At 36.6% G+C, this 15,158-nt stretch overlaps 2 protein-coding genes across 2 annotated transcripts; both read right to left on the bottom strand.

Annotated features, from left to right (window-relative positions):
• Positions 1-2,587: 2,587 nt before the first annotated feature.
• LOC128205059 (uncharacterized) lies at positions 2,588-6,320 on the bottom strand. The gene is made up of 2 exons (XM_052906466.1): positions 2,966-6,320; positions 2,588-2,632 (listed from the first exon to the last, which is right to left on the bottom strand). The coding sequence occupies exon 1, from the start codon at positions 6,318-6,320 to the stop codon at positions 3,780-3,782; it is 2,541 nt and encodes an 846-aa protein (XP_052762426.1). The 3' UTR covers positions 2,588-2,632; positions 2,966-3,779.
• A 35-nt stretch (positions 6,321-6,355) lies between these two features.
• LOC128205058 (uncharacterized) lies at positions 6,356-10,095 on the bottom strand. The gene is made up of 2 exons (XM_052906465.1): positions 10,037-10,095; positions 6,356-9,703 (listed from the first exon to the last, which is right to left on the bottom strand). Exon 2 carries the CDS (start codon positions 9,542-9,544, stop codon positions 6,356-6,358), a length of 3,189 nt encoding a protein of 1,062 aa, XP_052762425.1. The 5' UTR covers positions 9,545-9,703; positions 10,037-10,095.
• Positions 10,096-15,158: the final 5,063 nt, after the last annotated feature.

The raw sequence follows: 15,158 nt of genomic DNA, 5'->3' as shown, positions 1-15,158 counted from the left end.
CCCCAAGTCAAAAAGCCCCCATTTTGGTCAAATAGCCCCCATACTTTTGGTCAAATAGCCCCCACTAGGAAAAAAATGGTCAAAACGCCCCCAATTTGGTCAAAACGCCCCCATTTTGGTCAAATAGCCCCCACTCCTTTTTTATTTGAAATAATATTTGAAGGTAAGTTGTTATATTTTTAAGATATTTGAATGTAAGTTGTAATATTTTTAAGATATTTAAATGTATATTTGAAGGTAAGTTGTAATAATTTTTAAGATATATGTATTTATATTTGGAGGTAAGTTGTAATATTTTTAAGATATATTGCATTTACATAATTGCTGAAGTCTACAGGTTGTATTAAGAAAAAAGTTGATTTTGAAAATTATTATACATACACAATAGAAAATGAAAAATATTTATCAAATAAAATTGAAACTAGGAAAACGATATTTTAACAAAAATAGGAAATTAAGAAAAAAAAATTGTGTGATAAAAATAACGAATTAAGTACATTAAGAGCAGAGAAAATAAGAGGACATATTATCTGATCAAGAGCAGAATGTATACATTGATAATGGTGAAAAGCCAACAGTTTTTTTCTGTCGGTTTGAAATATTTTATTAAGGCTTTTTGGTCTCGTAATGGACATTTTGTGGTTAGAGCTTTAAATTTTGCTTTAGAAAATGAATCAATATCTATTACACATAAACAAGGTATCATTACATGTATACCAAAAGATGATAAACCAAGGAAGTTTCTTAAATATATCATTATATTTTTATGTATAAAATCAACATTTCTTTTAAAACTATAATTTTCGGCCTTGTACGGCTGCTAAGCATTGAGGCCGATTCGATCGACAATCAAATCCGCCTGGTCTCAGAACAATGCTTGCAGCGTAAACAGAAGGCAGCGTGCAGGTCCATGCAGGGACGTGTGTTCGCTGCATGGGACCTCTACAAATCTGACGATCTGACCGACACCGGCCTGCTAAAAAAGATTTCCTATTTATATGTTTACACCGTCGAAAAACAATGATTTATTAATATACAAATAATGTTAATTGCACTTCATTTTGTAAATATAAAGGTTTAAAATGTTTTTGAATAACATAAGTATGCATACAAACATATAAAAAAGTGGGGGCCTTTTTGGGGGGCTATTTGACCAATTTTAAAATGTGAGTGGGGGCTATTTGACCAAAATGGGGGCTTTTTGACTTGGGGGCTATTTGACTAGGAAGCATTTATTTCCGGTATTACATTTCAGGTTACTTTCAGTTTTCGTAATGTAAAACACACGTTTTAAATGAAAACCAGTGTCATAGTCAATGGATTATAGTCTCGGGTAAACAACAACAGTTTCACAGCGCCGAAGGCAATAATTAGTGTGTTTTAGTAATTCATTGTTTTGTACTCAAAATTTAGTGTTAAATAATAACTAAATCGGATTTTGAGTGCAAAACTTATATCAAAATACACGGAAACACGACCTACAACAATTGAACATGTGTTCGTGAGTTATATTTAAATTCTAAACAGCATTTTTCAGTTTTCATATACTCATAATTGTTATAAACAGATAAAAAAGTAGGACTTGTAAATGTTTTAAAAACATTACCACCCTCCCCAAGCCGCCCCCCCCCTCCATCAAGTGTCCGGAGGTACACCACGGATAGCCGGGTGAATGCGGTGGATTTACCCGGGGTTGGCTGAACCGAAAGCCCAGTAAAGTGGCCTGTGATTTAAGTGGCATTTTTCTTACGGGCATTGAAGCTATGGAGACCGTCATAATATTCTTTATCAAGGCACGGACCTTTAAACCACAGGTTCATGGCAAAGGAGGTCTTGAAAGGAAAACGTCTTTATTCCAACACCTGCTCTTATATAATGACCGGTGCAACATTTGCAGATTTGTTTGAAGCTGCTTTAAATATGTTGTCCCGCATTTTTATCCACAATGTCTTTTTTAAAAATGTTCTCTGTGTTATTTACATCTTCTGCAATGTCAAAGTCACTACAATTTTATCATGTGCTTTAAGAGGTTCAAAATTAGACCTGACCCAATATTTGGAAATGCTCAAAAATTACTCTTGCAAGTCTAAAATGTTTTTTTTGATAGTAAGTTATGGAATGAATACAAAAGTTTAATTTTTGGTCTTCGGATAATTGCACGTTACTATGAGGAATGTTGTCTTTACAATATATCCACGTTTAAATTGAAGTTAATAGTAAAGCACTGGATCTTATTGCCATTTGTTAAATATTGAGATAGATTTTCATGTCATACAATCAAAACCTTTTCATTTATAACTGAGAACCATTGTTGGGAATTAAAAAGCATTTCTTGAAATAATTGTATGATAAGTTTGGTAAGAAATAAACTTTTAAATATTTTTTTTCCGCTTTGCGCTCGCCCCTGAATTGCCTTAAATTTAAAAAAAAGTAATGTTTTTTTTGCTCGCTCGCTCCTACTATTCTTTTTGGCAAAATCCGTAGAACAAATGATCAATTTGTTGTGGCCTTACAACCTACTAAATTTAGCGTTGTATCTAGACACGGTATAACGACCATAACTTGTGTTGCGAAACAAGCAACGCCGTTAAGTTTAACCCTTTTATTCAATCTGATGTGATTCGGTAAGAAACTGAAAAATACAATGAAACAGTCTAAACTATATGTACATGAAATAAATTGAATGCAAAACTAATGACATAATACTGATGGAAATAAACAAAGTCAATAAAGACGTTTATATGTGTTGCTTAATAACAATTCCACTTTAATCATGCTAAGATACATTATAAAAGCTTTAAATAAGACAAAATTCTGAGAAAATATAAGGTACGAACAGTAATGAGTACGAACGAGAAATTAAAGAATTTTTGACAAGGTAGCCTTTAGAGAAGAAATATAACCAGTTTAATTATAGCAAAAAATACAAATTACAAGTAAAACACAATAAATGTATTAAACTTACACTGTGAGGGCTACAGATCAAGAATCTATGCAAGATTGTGTCGAAAACACCAAAATTTGTGAATAAGTAAGTACCATATTGCCAAAAAAGGTTACGAGCAACCATCACATTAAAATCTAAAGACAGGCAGGAGTTACGCATCATGCGGCAGGTGATTGAAACGGACAAGTGAAAAATAACGAAACAATCATTCCAGCACACTCCCCGTCTGATATTGAAAAATATCACTCTAACAATTATACATAAGAAGTGACACCTTAACAGAGGAAAGTGACGCCTTAATACAAAAAATATATCATGACACCTTAAGTAAAGTCAAAATAACCTGAATTTTCATAATGTAAACAAAACCTTACTAATGCCCTTATTTAAGAAGACAAAAATAAGATATATAAAAAAAATACAAACTCGATCTATCTAAACAATTTACAAGTAAATTTCCACAGACATAGCCCAAAGCATTCAACATTATAATATTTACTATAAGAACTACTTAATAAATCTTCTTAGTAAACCTTCAAGAGGTATTATTTTAAAAAAGAATCCACAACATGTTTTTCATTAAGAAAGTGTACTAATTGCTCCTTGCAACATTATAGTATTCACATTTACATTCATGAACTTCTTTCTATTGCATAATAATGAAAAATAACAGAGCAAACAAAGTTCTATGTGCATCTAAATATACTTAAATCAAGCACATATCAGACTTAATGCTACTGAAGTCACTTAAACAGTTAATTACTAAAAAATAGTCAACACACTGACACCTTAAAGTTAAGTCATTTTAAAAACTCAGGCCAACAAATGTCACTTATTCATTACCAACAAGAAGAACCACTTCAGTTATTGGTCTTGTTAATGTAGTTGTTTGTCCATCACGTTGCATTCGAACACTCAGTTTCCTAACCTTGCCGTCTTCGCTGGCAAAAACTTTTTCTACAATGCCATACGGCCACTGATTTCTGACAACATCTGAGTCTTTAACGAGTACAACATCACCTTCACGAATGTTTCTCTGTTCAACGTTCCACTTGCGCCTAGGCTGTAGTAGCTGCAGGTACTCGAACCTCCAATGATGCCAGAACTGGTTTGCTAGGAACTGCACATTTTTCCAAGCGACACGATAGGAGTCGGCGAATGACAAATGTTCGAACTGATGCAAATTAAAGTCCCATTTCTGAGTCAAGATGGAAGAAGGACTCAGAATCTCTGGAGCACTGCCATCAGTAGACACAGGTACAATAGGTCTGGCATTCACAATAGCTGTGACTTCAGCCATTAGTGTTGAGAGAACATCATGAGTCAAATTCTTGTAAGATGCTTCACTGAGTATAGAATTGAGTATGCGCTTCACTACACCGATAAGTCTCTCCCAGACTCCACCCATGTGTGGAGCGTGTGGTGGGTTGAAAACCCATTGAATGTTCTTCTTTCTCAGAAGATCCTTTACCAATCCATCTTCAACATTGACAGTTTCAATCTTCAATTCACTAGCTGCACCAACAAAGTTGGTTCCTCTGTCTGACCTAATAATTTGAACATTACCGAAGCGAGCGATGAACCGACGCAGTGCATTTATGAATGCGGATCCTGACATCTCCTCGATAACCTCAATATGTATGGCTCTGATCGTTAAGCAGGTAAACAACACTGCCCAACGTTTACTATTTGCTTGACCTCCTCGCGTCTTTCGGGTGACAACGTTCCATGGGCCAAAACAATCGACTCCGACATATGTAAATGGTGGTGCCGGTGAAAGTCGATCACTTGGTAGGTCAGCCATTAGTTGATGCGTGTGTGGTCCACGAAGCTTTTTGCACTTGACGCACTGATGTATTACAGATGCTATAAGGCGTTTTCCACTAACTATCCAATACCCATTTGATCTGAGGGCTCCTTCAGTGAAGTGCCTGCCTTGGTGTTTGACACTTGAATGGTAATGACGCACAAGAAGAGTGCCAATATGACACTTTCGTGGAACGATGACTGGATGTTTTTCCGCAAATGTTAAGTTTGATTTCTCTAATCGTCCTCCTACCCTCATCACATCCTTCTCATCAATGAAGGCGTTTAAACTTGCAATAGAACTGCTTTTGCTCACAGGTTTACCTACTTTCAAATTGGCATATTCTTCTGAAAATGCTTCTTTCTGTACAGTCTTCAGTATAAAAGCTTCAGCCTTTTGGGAGTTTGTGTTACATCCTACATGCCAGCCTTTACATTGTTTGGTATGGTATGATTCTGCTACATGCTGCAAACATGTTATGGCAGATTTCAAAGATTTCCATTCAGAAAACTTCTCAAAGTGACTTGAATCTAGGGCACTTTCAGTTGATACCGTGGTTGCTAGCACATTCACCCGAATTTCTGAATCCACATCTGGGGCAACTAAAGGAAAGTCAGTCCGTTCCTGATGTTGTTTCCAGCTAGAACCATTCAACCACAAGCTTGCAGGTAAGTCTTCTGCAGAAACACCCCTTGTACCAATATCCGCTGGTTTGAGATGGGTAGGTACATAGTTCCATTGATCCGCAAGCGAATTTGTTAGTATTTTCTGCACACGATTTGAGACATATGTGTAAAATCGTCGAGTTGTATTGCTTATGTAGCCCAAAACAACTTTACTATCTGAGAAATACTTAACTTCATCAAAGTCAATATCAATATGTGTAAGGACTGTGTTTGCGACTTGTGATGCTAACACAGCAGCACATAACTCAAGGCGTGGTATAGTGTGTCCATTTACAGGAGCTACCTTTATCTTTCCCATAACAAAACTAGAGTGCATGGTACCAGCTGTCGATTCTCCAACAATGTACGCCACAGCAGCAATAGCCTTCTCGGAAGCATCACAATACACGTGTAAGTCTTTCCTTGCTACTCTCTTCACTGAATACAGGTACGCCCTTGGAATTTCTAACTGGTTCAGTTTTTTCAAAGAGCAACACCATTGTTGCCAAACTGTAAACTGATCTAGTGGAAGCGGGTCATCCCAATCCTGACTTGAAGCCATTAAGTCTCGAAGGAGCAACTTTCCAACAATGACCACAGGTGCTACAACTCCAACCGGGTCGTAAATGCTGTTGATCGTAGAGAGAACGCCGCGTCTTGTAAAAGGTTTCTCCTCTTCTGAAACACGGAAAGTGAACGCGTCTGCCTTTATGTTCCAACACAGACCTAAGCTGCGCTGAAGGGGAACGTCAGTGATGTCACCGTGTGAGAGGTCTAAATCAGATAGGTTCTTTGCCAAATCTTCACGTGGTAAAGCATCAAGCACTTGTACACTATTTGAGGCAATTTTGTGTAGACGAAGGTTGCCATTCTTACTCAAGGCTGATTGAGTATTCTTCATAAGCTCTATTGCTTGCTCTTCTGTAGGCACCGATGTCAAACCGTCATCAACATAGAGTTCAGTATGTAGTTTGTGACCTCTTCACCAAATTCTTCAGTACTTATTTCAGCTGTCTTTCGAAGGCCGTAGCTTGCTACAGACGGTGACGGCTTGTTACCGAAGACGTGTACTTTCATTCGGTACTCTGTGAGATTTTTGGTTGTGTCGTTGTCCTTGTACCACAGGAATCTAAGAAAGTTTCTATGGCTCTCATGTACATTAAAGCAATAAAACATTTGTTGTATATCAGCAGTAACCGCAATTGCTTCTTTTCTAAATCGTAGCAATACTCCGAGCAAGCTATTTGTTAGATCGGGTCCTGATAGCAACAAGTCGTTCAAAGAAACACCTTCGTATTTCGCTGAGGAGTCAAACACCACCCGAATTTGGTCGACCTTCTTCGGGTGATAGACGCCGAATATCGGAAGGTACAAGTGCTCTTCGCCAGGTAGTAACGGAGGTGCTTCTTCAGCATGACCCTTTTCTAAGATGTTCTCCATAAAATCTACGAAATGCTGTTTCTTCGTTGGATTTTTCTTTAAACTTGTATCCAACAACTGTGCCCGTCTAACAGCCAAACCCTTGTTACTTGGTAACTTCTTACGATTCGACTTAAACGGCAATGGAGCAGTCCAATTACCGGAAGGACCCTTGACAAAACTTTCTTCCATCAACTGGTTAAACTCCCTATCTTCTCTAGATAACCCTGGTCTTTCATCCTGTTTTTCACGCTTGAAAATGTCGCTTTCGGTATCGGGACAGCTCTCTGAAAATGGCCTGTACTGTTCTTCCAATCTAAAACTGTTGGTACATGGTGACAGGATTGAATTCCTCCCTTCATTAACAATCAACGTCTTGTTTACATTCAAGCTCGGGAGATCTTCGCTATTCAAGTTACCTAAACAAGTTTCCCCCACAATAACCCATCCTAAAGCCAATTTTTGCGCATATGGCATGTTTCTTGTTGAGCTTATCTTTTGTTCGTGTACATGATGGGCCTCGATGAGATCTCTGCCTATCAGAATTTGTATCTCGGCACTTCGATCTAGCACTGGAATGTCCTCTCTCAAATCCTGCAAGTGTGCATAATGTGCTGCAACTTCAGGAGTAGGTATTTCTTGTCGATTGTTTGGAATTGCATCACATTCAAACACTGATGACATTTCAAAATCTACATCCCCATTCAGGCTCTCAATCATAAGTCCACTTGCCATTCTGCCAGATGTAACTCTCACACCATTGCAAGATGTGACAGAGTACTCGACCATTTGACTGTCAAGCTTCAAAGAATCTAACAACTGAGGGCTGACAAGCGAACGATTTGATTGGTCGTCAATAATTGCGTAAGCTCGAATCTTGTTGCTTTCACAGCCTTTCGCGTAAGTATCTACCAGAACAATCTTAGCACAGGACTTGCCACTAAATCCTTGCTTTCCACATATTTGGGTGCACTTGCTGTTAACTTGGTTCGTAGCGTTGGTGGTATTTTCAAAGGTTCTCTCCCCGCCATGAAATCTGTTGGTATCAATGTGCATGACAGTGTTGTGTGCCTTGTCGCATTTTCCACAAACAATGTTCTTGTTACAATCTTTCGAGACATGATCAACGCCAAAACATTTAAAGCACAGTTTGTTGTCTTTCAACAGTCGTCGTTTCTCAGCGAAGGTTTTGCTGATGAAGGTTCTACAATTTTCCAATGAATGTGAGGTTGTTTTGTGCAGGCTGCACTCAATTTTACTTGCTGTGTCATAACAGGGTGGTTGGATCTCAGTTTTGCTAGTACTTATACGCGGCTTTCGATAACCGTTCTGTGAAGCGCTTTTCGTGTCACGCACAAACACAGCATGGTTACTGTCATTAGCACTTGATGCAAAACTTGGATCGTTGCGAATCCTGGCTTGCTTTCTAACAAATACAACAAATTCAGAAAATGGTGGATACATCAAATCATGCACTGTCTTAAAGTGGCTTGCTGTCGAAATCCACTTTTCTTGTATGTTTCTAGGCAATCTGTTCACAATTGGTGCAACACCAACACTCGTATCAAAATATGATAATGCAGGTGAATACTTTGGGTTTGTTTTCAAAGCTTCAATTTCACTTAAAACATCTGACAATTCATACAGTTTACTTGGATCTTTCGGAGAAATTGGCGGAAACTTATCCAATTTGCCCAATACTGACTGGTGCACCTTTTCTATAGCGCCATATTGTTCATTTAGACGTTCCCAGACTCTCTGAAGCCCAATGGCTGCATCGTGGGAGTATGCCGACCGAATGCTAGTCGCGAATTTCCTGGATTCTGCTCCCAGCCACTTTACTAATAAGTCCAACTCTTCGACAGGAGACACGCCAATTTCGTTGCAAACACTTTCAAATGTGTTTTTCCACGCTTGAAAATTCTCCGTTTTGCCATCGAAGTAAGTAATTCTTGATATCAAAAGCTCTTTTCTCAAAAAGAGCCTTGTCAAGTCATTATGAATCGGTACTGGTTTTTCCACTGGATCTTCCACGTGTGTAATTGTGTCTTTTAGGAACGTGTCAATTTGCCTTTGTGGCTCATTCGGTATATGCGAAGAACATGAGATGTTATCATCATTCTCTTCCGCTTGTATTTCTGCAACAATTCGCTGTTCGCTCAAAAGCTCCAATTCTGTTTTCAAATCTCTTTGTTCCCTTTCTAATGCAGCGGCATTTACAGCTTGTCTTTCTTCTAGCCTAGATTGCTGTTTTCTTAATTCAGCATCTTTTTCAGCATACTGAAGACGCGCTAAAGCCGCTCTAGCTTTAGCTGAACTTGATGACCTCATCGAAGAAGGCTTACTTGGCGAGAACACCCTTAAATCATAGCTTTGTTTTACTTCAGTTACTTTGTCTTTGAATATAGTCAGATCCCTAATACACTGGGTATGCGAAGCAGACAGTTTTTGTAATTTGTCCAGTGAATCCTTAGAGTTCGTTTTTGATAGATATTCACTGTACTGCTTGTAAATGCATTCAAAATCTTCATGCTTAATAGATAGTTCTTGTTCTAATTTAGAGATGATTATTTGTTGACAATCTGTGTCAAACAATGCAACTAAAGAGTCTAATGCTCTTCTATAACTCTTATCCATATCTAACACTGTTTGTTCATAAATCTCCATTGCTTTGTATGTTAAAGTTCGTATTCTTCTTCCAGACATCAATTTTTGGTAGCGTTGTACCCGAATCCGGCGACGGATGACGAAGTTATTCTAGCTGCAGCGAGTTTTCTTACTATAACGACCATAACTTGTGTTGCGAAACAAGCAACGCCGTTAAGTTTAACCCTTTTATTCAATCTGATGTGATTCGGTAAGAAACTGAAAAATACAATGAAACAGTCTAAACTATATGTACATGAAATAAATTGAATGCAAAACTAATGACATAATACTGATGGAAATAAACAAAGTCAATAAAGACGTTTATATGTGTTGCTTAATAACAATTCCACTTTAATCATGCTAAGATACATTATAAAAGCTTTAAATAAGACAAAATTCTGAGAAAATATAAGGTACGAACAGTAATGAGTACGAACGAGAAATTAAAGAATTTTTGACAAGGTAGCCTTTAGAGAAGAAATATAACCAGCTTAATTATAGCAAAAAATACAAATTACAAGTAAAACACAATAAAAGTATTAAACTTACACTGTGAGGGCTACAGATCAAGAATCTATGCAAGATTGTGTCGAAAACACCAAAATTTGTGAATAAGTAAGTACCATATTGCCAAAAAAGGTTACGAGGAACCATCACATTAAAATCTAAAGACAGGCAGGAGTTACGCATCATGCGGCAGGTGATTGAAACGGACAAGTGAAAAATAACGAAACAATCATTCCAGCACACACGGTCAGGGTCACATTTAATAGTTGTTATCAATGCAGTCACGTACTTGTCTTTTTCCTTGAGATTGAAATGTTTCAATTAAAGGTTAAATAATCTTGGACAGGACCTTAGATTATGGGTTTAAAATGTCGGTAATTAAGGGGTATACAATTTATGAGAGATTGAAATTGAAGGATCGAAATGTCTTAGGGTTGAAAACCGAGGGTTACGCGCGAGACTTTTGTTTTAAACACATCGTGTGTCTTTATTGAGCTACAACCGTCGTTCGATAGTCTGCAAAATGACCAGAGGTAAAAATAGAAAAGGTATGTGGTCGAATTGACGGATACCTAGGAAAAGTTTTCAGGAACCCGACCCACAATAAACTTGTTCTAAATTAGCTGCATTAACATTAAAGGGACTGTACACCAGATTGGCACCAAAAAAGTTGTTTTTTCTGTAACGAATCTCAGGACAATTATTTAATAAAATGGTTTACTCTTTGATATCATAATTATAAAAAATCATACCAACATGTAAAACACAATCGAGTCGGAGACCGGGTTTGAACCGGTGTCGCCAAAATTGCAGTTCAGTGTTGTATCCACTGTGCTACTAAGGGCTTACTCTAAGCGTTTGGAATATCTAAGCTATATACCTACGTGGTCATACCACGTGATAACATCGACTAGCCAATCACGCATAAGGAATGAATTCTACAAGGTAGACATACCTAGTAATCTTTTTAATGGAAAAATACGAAAAAACTGCAAAAAATAAATGAATTGTATACTTTGTGGTACTTCAGTTATTAGGTTTCAATGCATTGTACACATCGATACCAAGTTTATGTCAGTTTTTCGCTGTTTCATTATACTGAGTACAGCCCCTTTAAAGTTAAATTATAGTGCCTGTTAAACTCATACAAGTATTGTGTGATTTGAAAGGGTATTGCCTACCGATTGCTAGCATGTAAAATGAATGGCCGTAAGTAACATCATTGATACAGTTATAACAATTTGTATTTATGATCTTATCGTAACTGAAATCAGGCGTGAATGCCATATTTTGCAATCTTTTAAAGCCAAGAATAACTTGGTTGTACAATCATTTCGGTAAAATGATACATTTCATTTTTTGTAAACAACACCCTTTGGAATGATACCAAAGTAATATAGGGTCGCCCGGCATTTGTGTGTCGGATACCTTAAATTGCCTCAGTAGGGTGAAAGAAGGCAACTCTTGGCAGCTTTGCCGGCTCTGGCGGGTCTGACCTACCAGCAGCCATCTTTAACGGGTTTCTGTTGGGTCCGCGGAAATGTCTACGGGTTCATTGATTGACAGTATTCATTTCAGTGGGGCATATGATACGCTACGAACAATAGGATTCTTCGGTTACGATATATTGATCTGATTTTTCATTATTTAATCATTGATCATTACAATAGTCGTGATGAATTGCAAGACCAGTGTAAATTCATATCGCTTTTAACAACATTTTTTTTCAAATAAAAGACATTAACGACTTCTTTTCCCAGGCAATAAAATGGATATCTGTGTTTGCAACAATCATTGTACGTGCAGCTTTCAATCGGTATATAAACGATCAACACTGTGAATGTAAAGTGTTCTTTGTAGCCGTGATCTGTCAGTGCTCAAGACTCTCAAAATACAATGCCTAAAATGTTTAAAAATGCAAAATGACTCAAGCGCAGATACGTTTTTCTAATGAGTTGCAGACATTGGAGAGGTTTTGATTTCGAAAATGTCTCCTGGTCACCAATAAGAAGAGAAATGACTTGAACACTTTGTGATAGATATGTCATATGAAGTGAAAGAGAGACAGCGACGCATTAAAACGCACTAATCCCGAGCACCATGGAAAGGGACCGAACCTCTGGCGGGTTTGCACTATGACGATATAGTCGAGTGAACTGAAAAGAAAATTCAAATTCGCTTTCGTTGTGAACGTATCATACCAGAAATACTTAACTTGGCTTGCAGTGAAGGAGAATCACTATCTCAAGAGATGTATGAAGATGAACAGTGTAGGTCCATGAAGTCAGAACTGAAAGTAACGGACTCTATAGAAATTCATCAACCAACTCCTGAGTCTACAAGTGCGATGTTAATGGACTCCTACTTTGACTTTGTTTAGGCAAAAGCATTGTGTGAGGTTATGGGTATGGTGACTAGACAAATATGGCTGTCAGATGAATCCCCCTCCCAAACTAATGGTGACTGTATCATTGGTACAGATCCTGATGACGATGAACATGAAATAGAAATTTACCTCAGCGTCATGCTTAACGCTGTTCATGAAAGTAGTATACTACAGGGTTGTGAAGATATTGTGCACATTTAGAATATTTCCTCTGAGACGATTGATATGCACAAACTTGTGCTAGAGAGCAATGAATTTCTGTATGAACAAAACGAACAGTGGTGTAGAAAAATGAAAAGAACGGTGTTGACAATCAATCGCATCGAAGATCGTCCTGTTCGTCCATCGTGTTGACCAAAAGATTCTTTAACCGCAAAAAAATAAGAATAAAGAAAAGTTATGCTATGTTGTATGTGTATTATTGCATTTTCCCCCTCAAAAGAAGAATTGATGACATGAACAATTATGAACTCTACCATTTTGTGCTGTAAAATGACTTATTATTCTTCACCGTTCATGTATTTCTTTATTTTGTCACCATAATGATTTATCATATTATTCACGTTCTGTATTTCGAGTAATATAATGTGTGTGATAATATGTTGACTGATTGTATAGATGTTTAGTTCCAAATAAATTGTTTAATATGTAAACATGTTTTCATTTCCTTTGTTACTTTAGTTTATTAAGCAACCCATCTCACAGATTTGAAATATAAATGCCTGATCATGAATAGAACGCAGGAGGAGCATATCCTATCACGGTATTAGTTCGGTTCTAAACATGCATGCAATCAAGCAAATGACTCAACAATCAAGATTCGTATGCTATTCAACGTCAATCTAGACATGCATATAATATACCGCGGGTTAAATTGGTGGGTATGAACGATCAGGGTGATATGGATTTAATGGCAGTTTATAACATTGCTAAATACAACGATGGAGTTAGATACCTACTCATTGTTAAGACATATAACATAACATACATAACATAACATTTATTCAGCATTAAATGACATATCATCTATAGCCAAAATGCAAAACATATGAAATAAATCATATGAAACAAATCATCGTGAAGAGCAAAGACATAGTCAATAGAGAAGTATACTATATATCATATCAAATTCTCAACATAATTAGGTTCTCGATCGTAACAAAATTGCCTGATATAAATATTTACTATCAAAGTGCATAGTTTTTCCGCTGTATGGGGACAAAAGGGTAATACATTTTTGTTTTGTTGGCCCATGGCAAAAGTATGGTTTAAAGAATTGTTTTCGTAGATTATCATATTTTGGACATATGTTCACGTTTTCTATCCGTTCGACCCTAGTTAATAAAATACCTAACACTGTATTGTCAGCAATTAACGATATTCTTATTGTCCAACACAAAGTTTAGATCGGACAGAGGTTCTGAATTTATCAATTATGAATTTAAAAACGTTTATGAAAATGCGGAGAGTTTACTTGCTAATATTCAAAGCACTGTTAAAGCAAGCTATGCGGAGCGAGTCATTCGTACCCTACGTGGGATGGTATTAGGAATGTTAAGTTATCAACAAATTGATAGAGATATAGATCCCCTTCAAGATATATTGCGAATAGTTACAGTAGTTCCCCTCATCGGAGATTGAATGGATTAGCACCTAGTAAAGTTATAAAGAAAAATAAAACACAACTTTGGAGTGAAATGTTTCTCAAACCTATAATATATCCAAAATCGTCTTCTCGTTTTATATATAAAATCGGTAATTTGGTTAGATTAAGTTACACTAAACATCTTTTTAAACGGGCTTACCAGCAGCAATATACTACAGCAGTTTTCAAAGTTCAGGGTAGAGTATTTAAACAAGGGTTTCCATTGTATAAAATTATTGACTTGAATAAAGAACCAATATCGGGTTATGTGAATCAGAATGAAATCATTCCTGCTGATAAAAATATAAAAATAAAGTCTTTATTTTGTTGATAAAGTTTTAAAAAGAGAAAATTCCAGAGGAAACTAGAGTATTTTGTTAGATGGGAAGGGTTTGTGAGAGACAGTGAAATCAATAATAGTTTTGTTGATAAAAAAAACTTTTAGTTTGTAAGTACAGTAAATATTTACACTTAATTGTGATGGTTATTGGAAAGTAGCTTTAAAGGCAATCAGGTTACAAACAGATTTGATTGTAAGATAGAGGGTTTAACCAACACCGTATTTATTTATTTAAATATATTCGAAGAAAGTATTCCTAATTTAAGTGAACACACATTGTTGAGAAGAATAAAGAAAACCGAAGAAAAAATGGAATTATTATGTGTTTGACACTCCATTTTATTTGCCGTTAAATAGATCAGAGTTTCAAGAGATTAAATTTGATATAAAAACTGTAAATGACAATTTTGATAAGTTCACAAGTGTTACTTTCGTTTCACTTCAAACGCTTTCTCATTTTATCCAAATTATGAATTAATCTAAGTTGTATGTACCAAACCCACAAAAATGGATAAACTATTTGTAACAAATAAAACACACGGATATGCTTTACCTCATACGAGTTCCAACGGAGAGCATTTGATGGCGAAAGTGACTTTACCGGCACAGCAAACTGTAAACAAGGCGAAAAGCTAACTGAGTAACGAAGGTATAAGGTACAAACACGCCTGAAATCTTATTTTTTCTCATACATCAACCAATCCTTCAAGCGTTAAGAATTCGGTCACAAAAAGACATTGAGACATCCAACGAAAAAAAGACAAAACAAATTGCATACAAAAATACAGAGACC

The sequence above is a fragment of the Mya arenaria genome, chromosome 10, assembly GCF_026914265.1.
Source record: "Mya arenaria isolate MELC-2E11 chromosome 10, ASM2691426v1".
In the NCBI taxonomy this organism is placed as follows: Eukaryota; Metazoa; Mollusca; class Bivalvia; order Myida; family Myidae; genus Mya; species Mya arenaria.
This window is presented reverse-complemented; position numbering and strand designations above follow the sequence as displayed.

Coding starts and splice junctions, on each gene's coding strand:
- LOC128205059 (XM_052906466.1), bottom strand. CDS start 6,320: ATGAAGAATACTCAATCAGCCTTGAGTAAGAATGGCAACCTTCGTCTA.
- LOC128205058 (XM_052906465.1), bottom strand. CDS start 9,544: ATGTCTGGAAGAAGAATACGAACTTTAACATACAAAGCAATGGAGATT.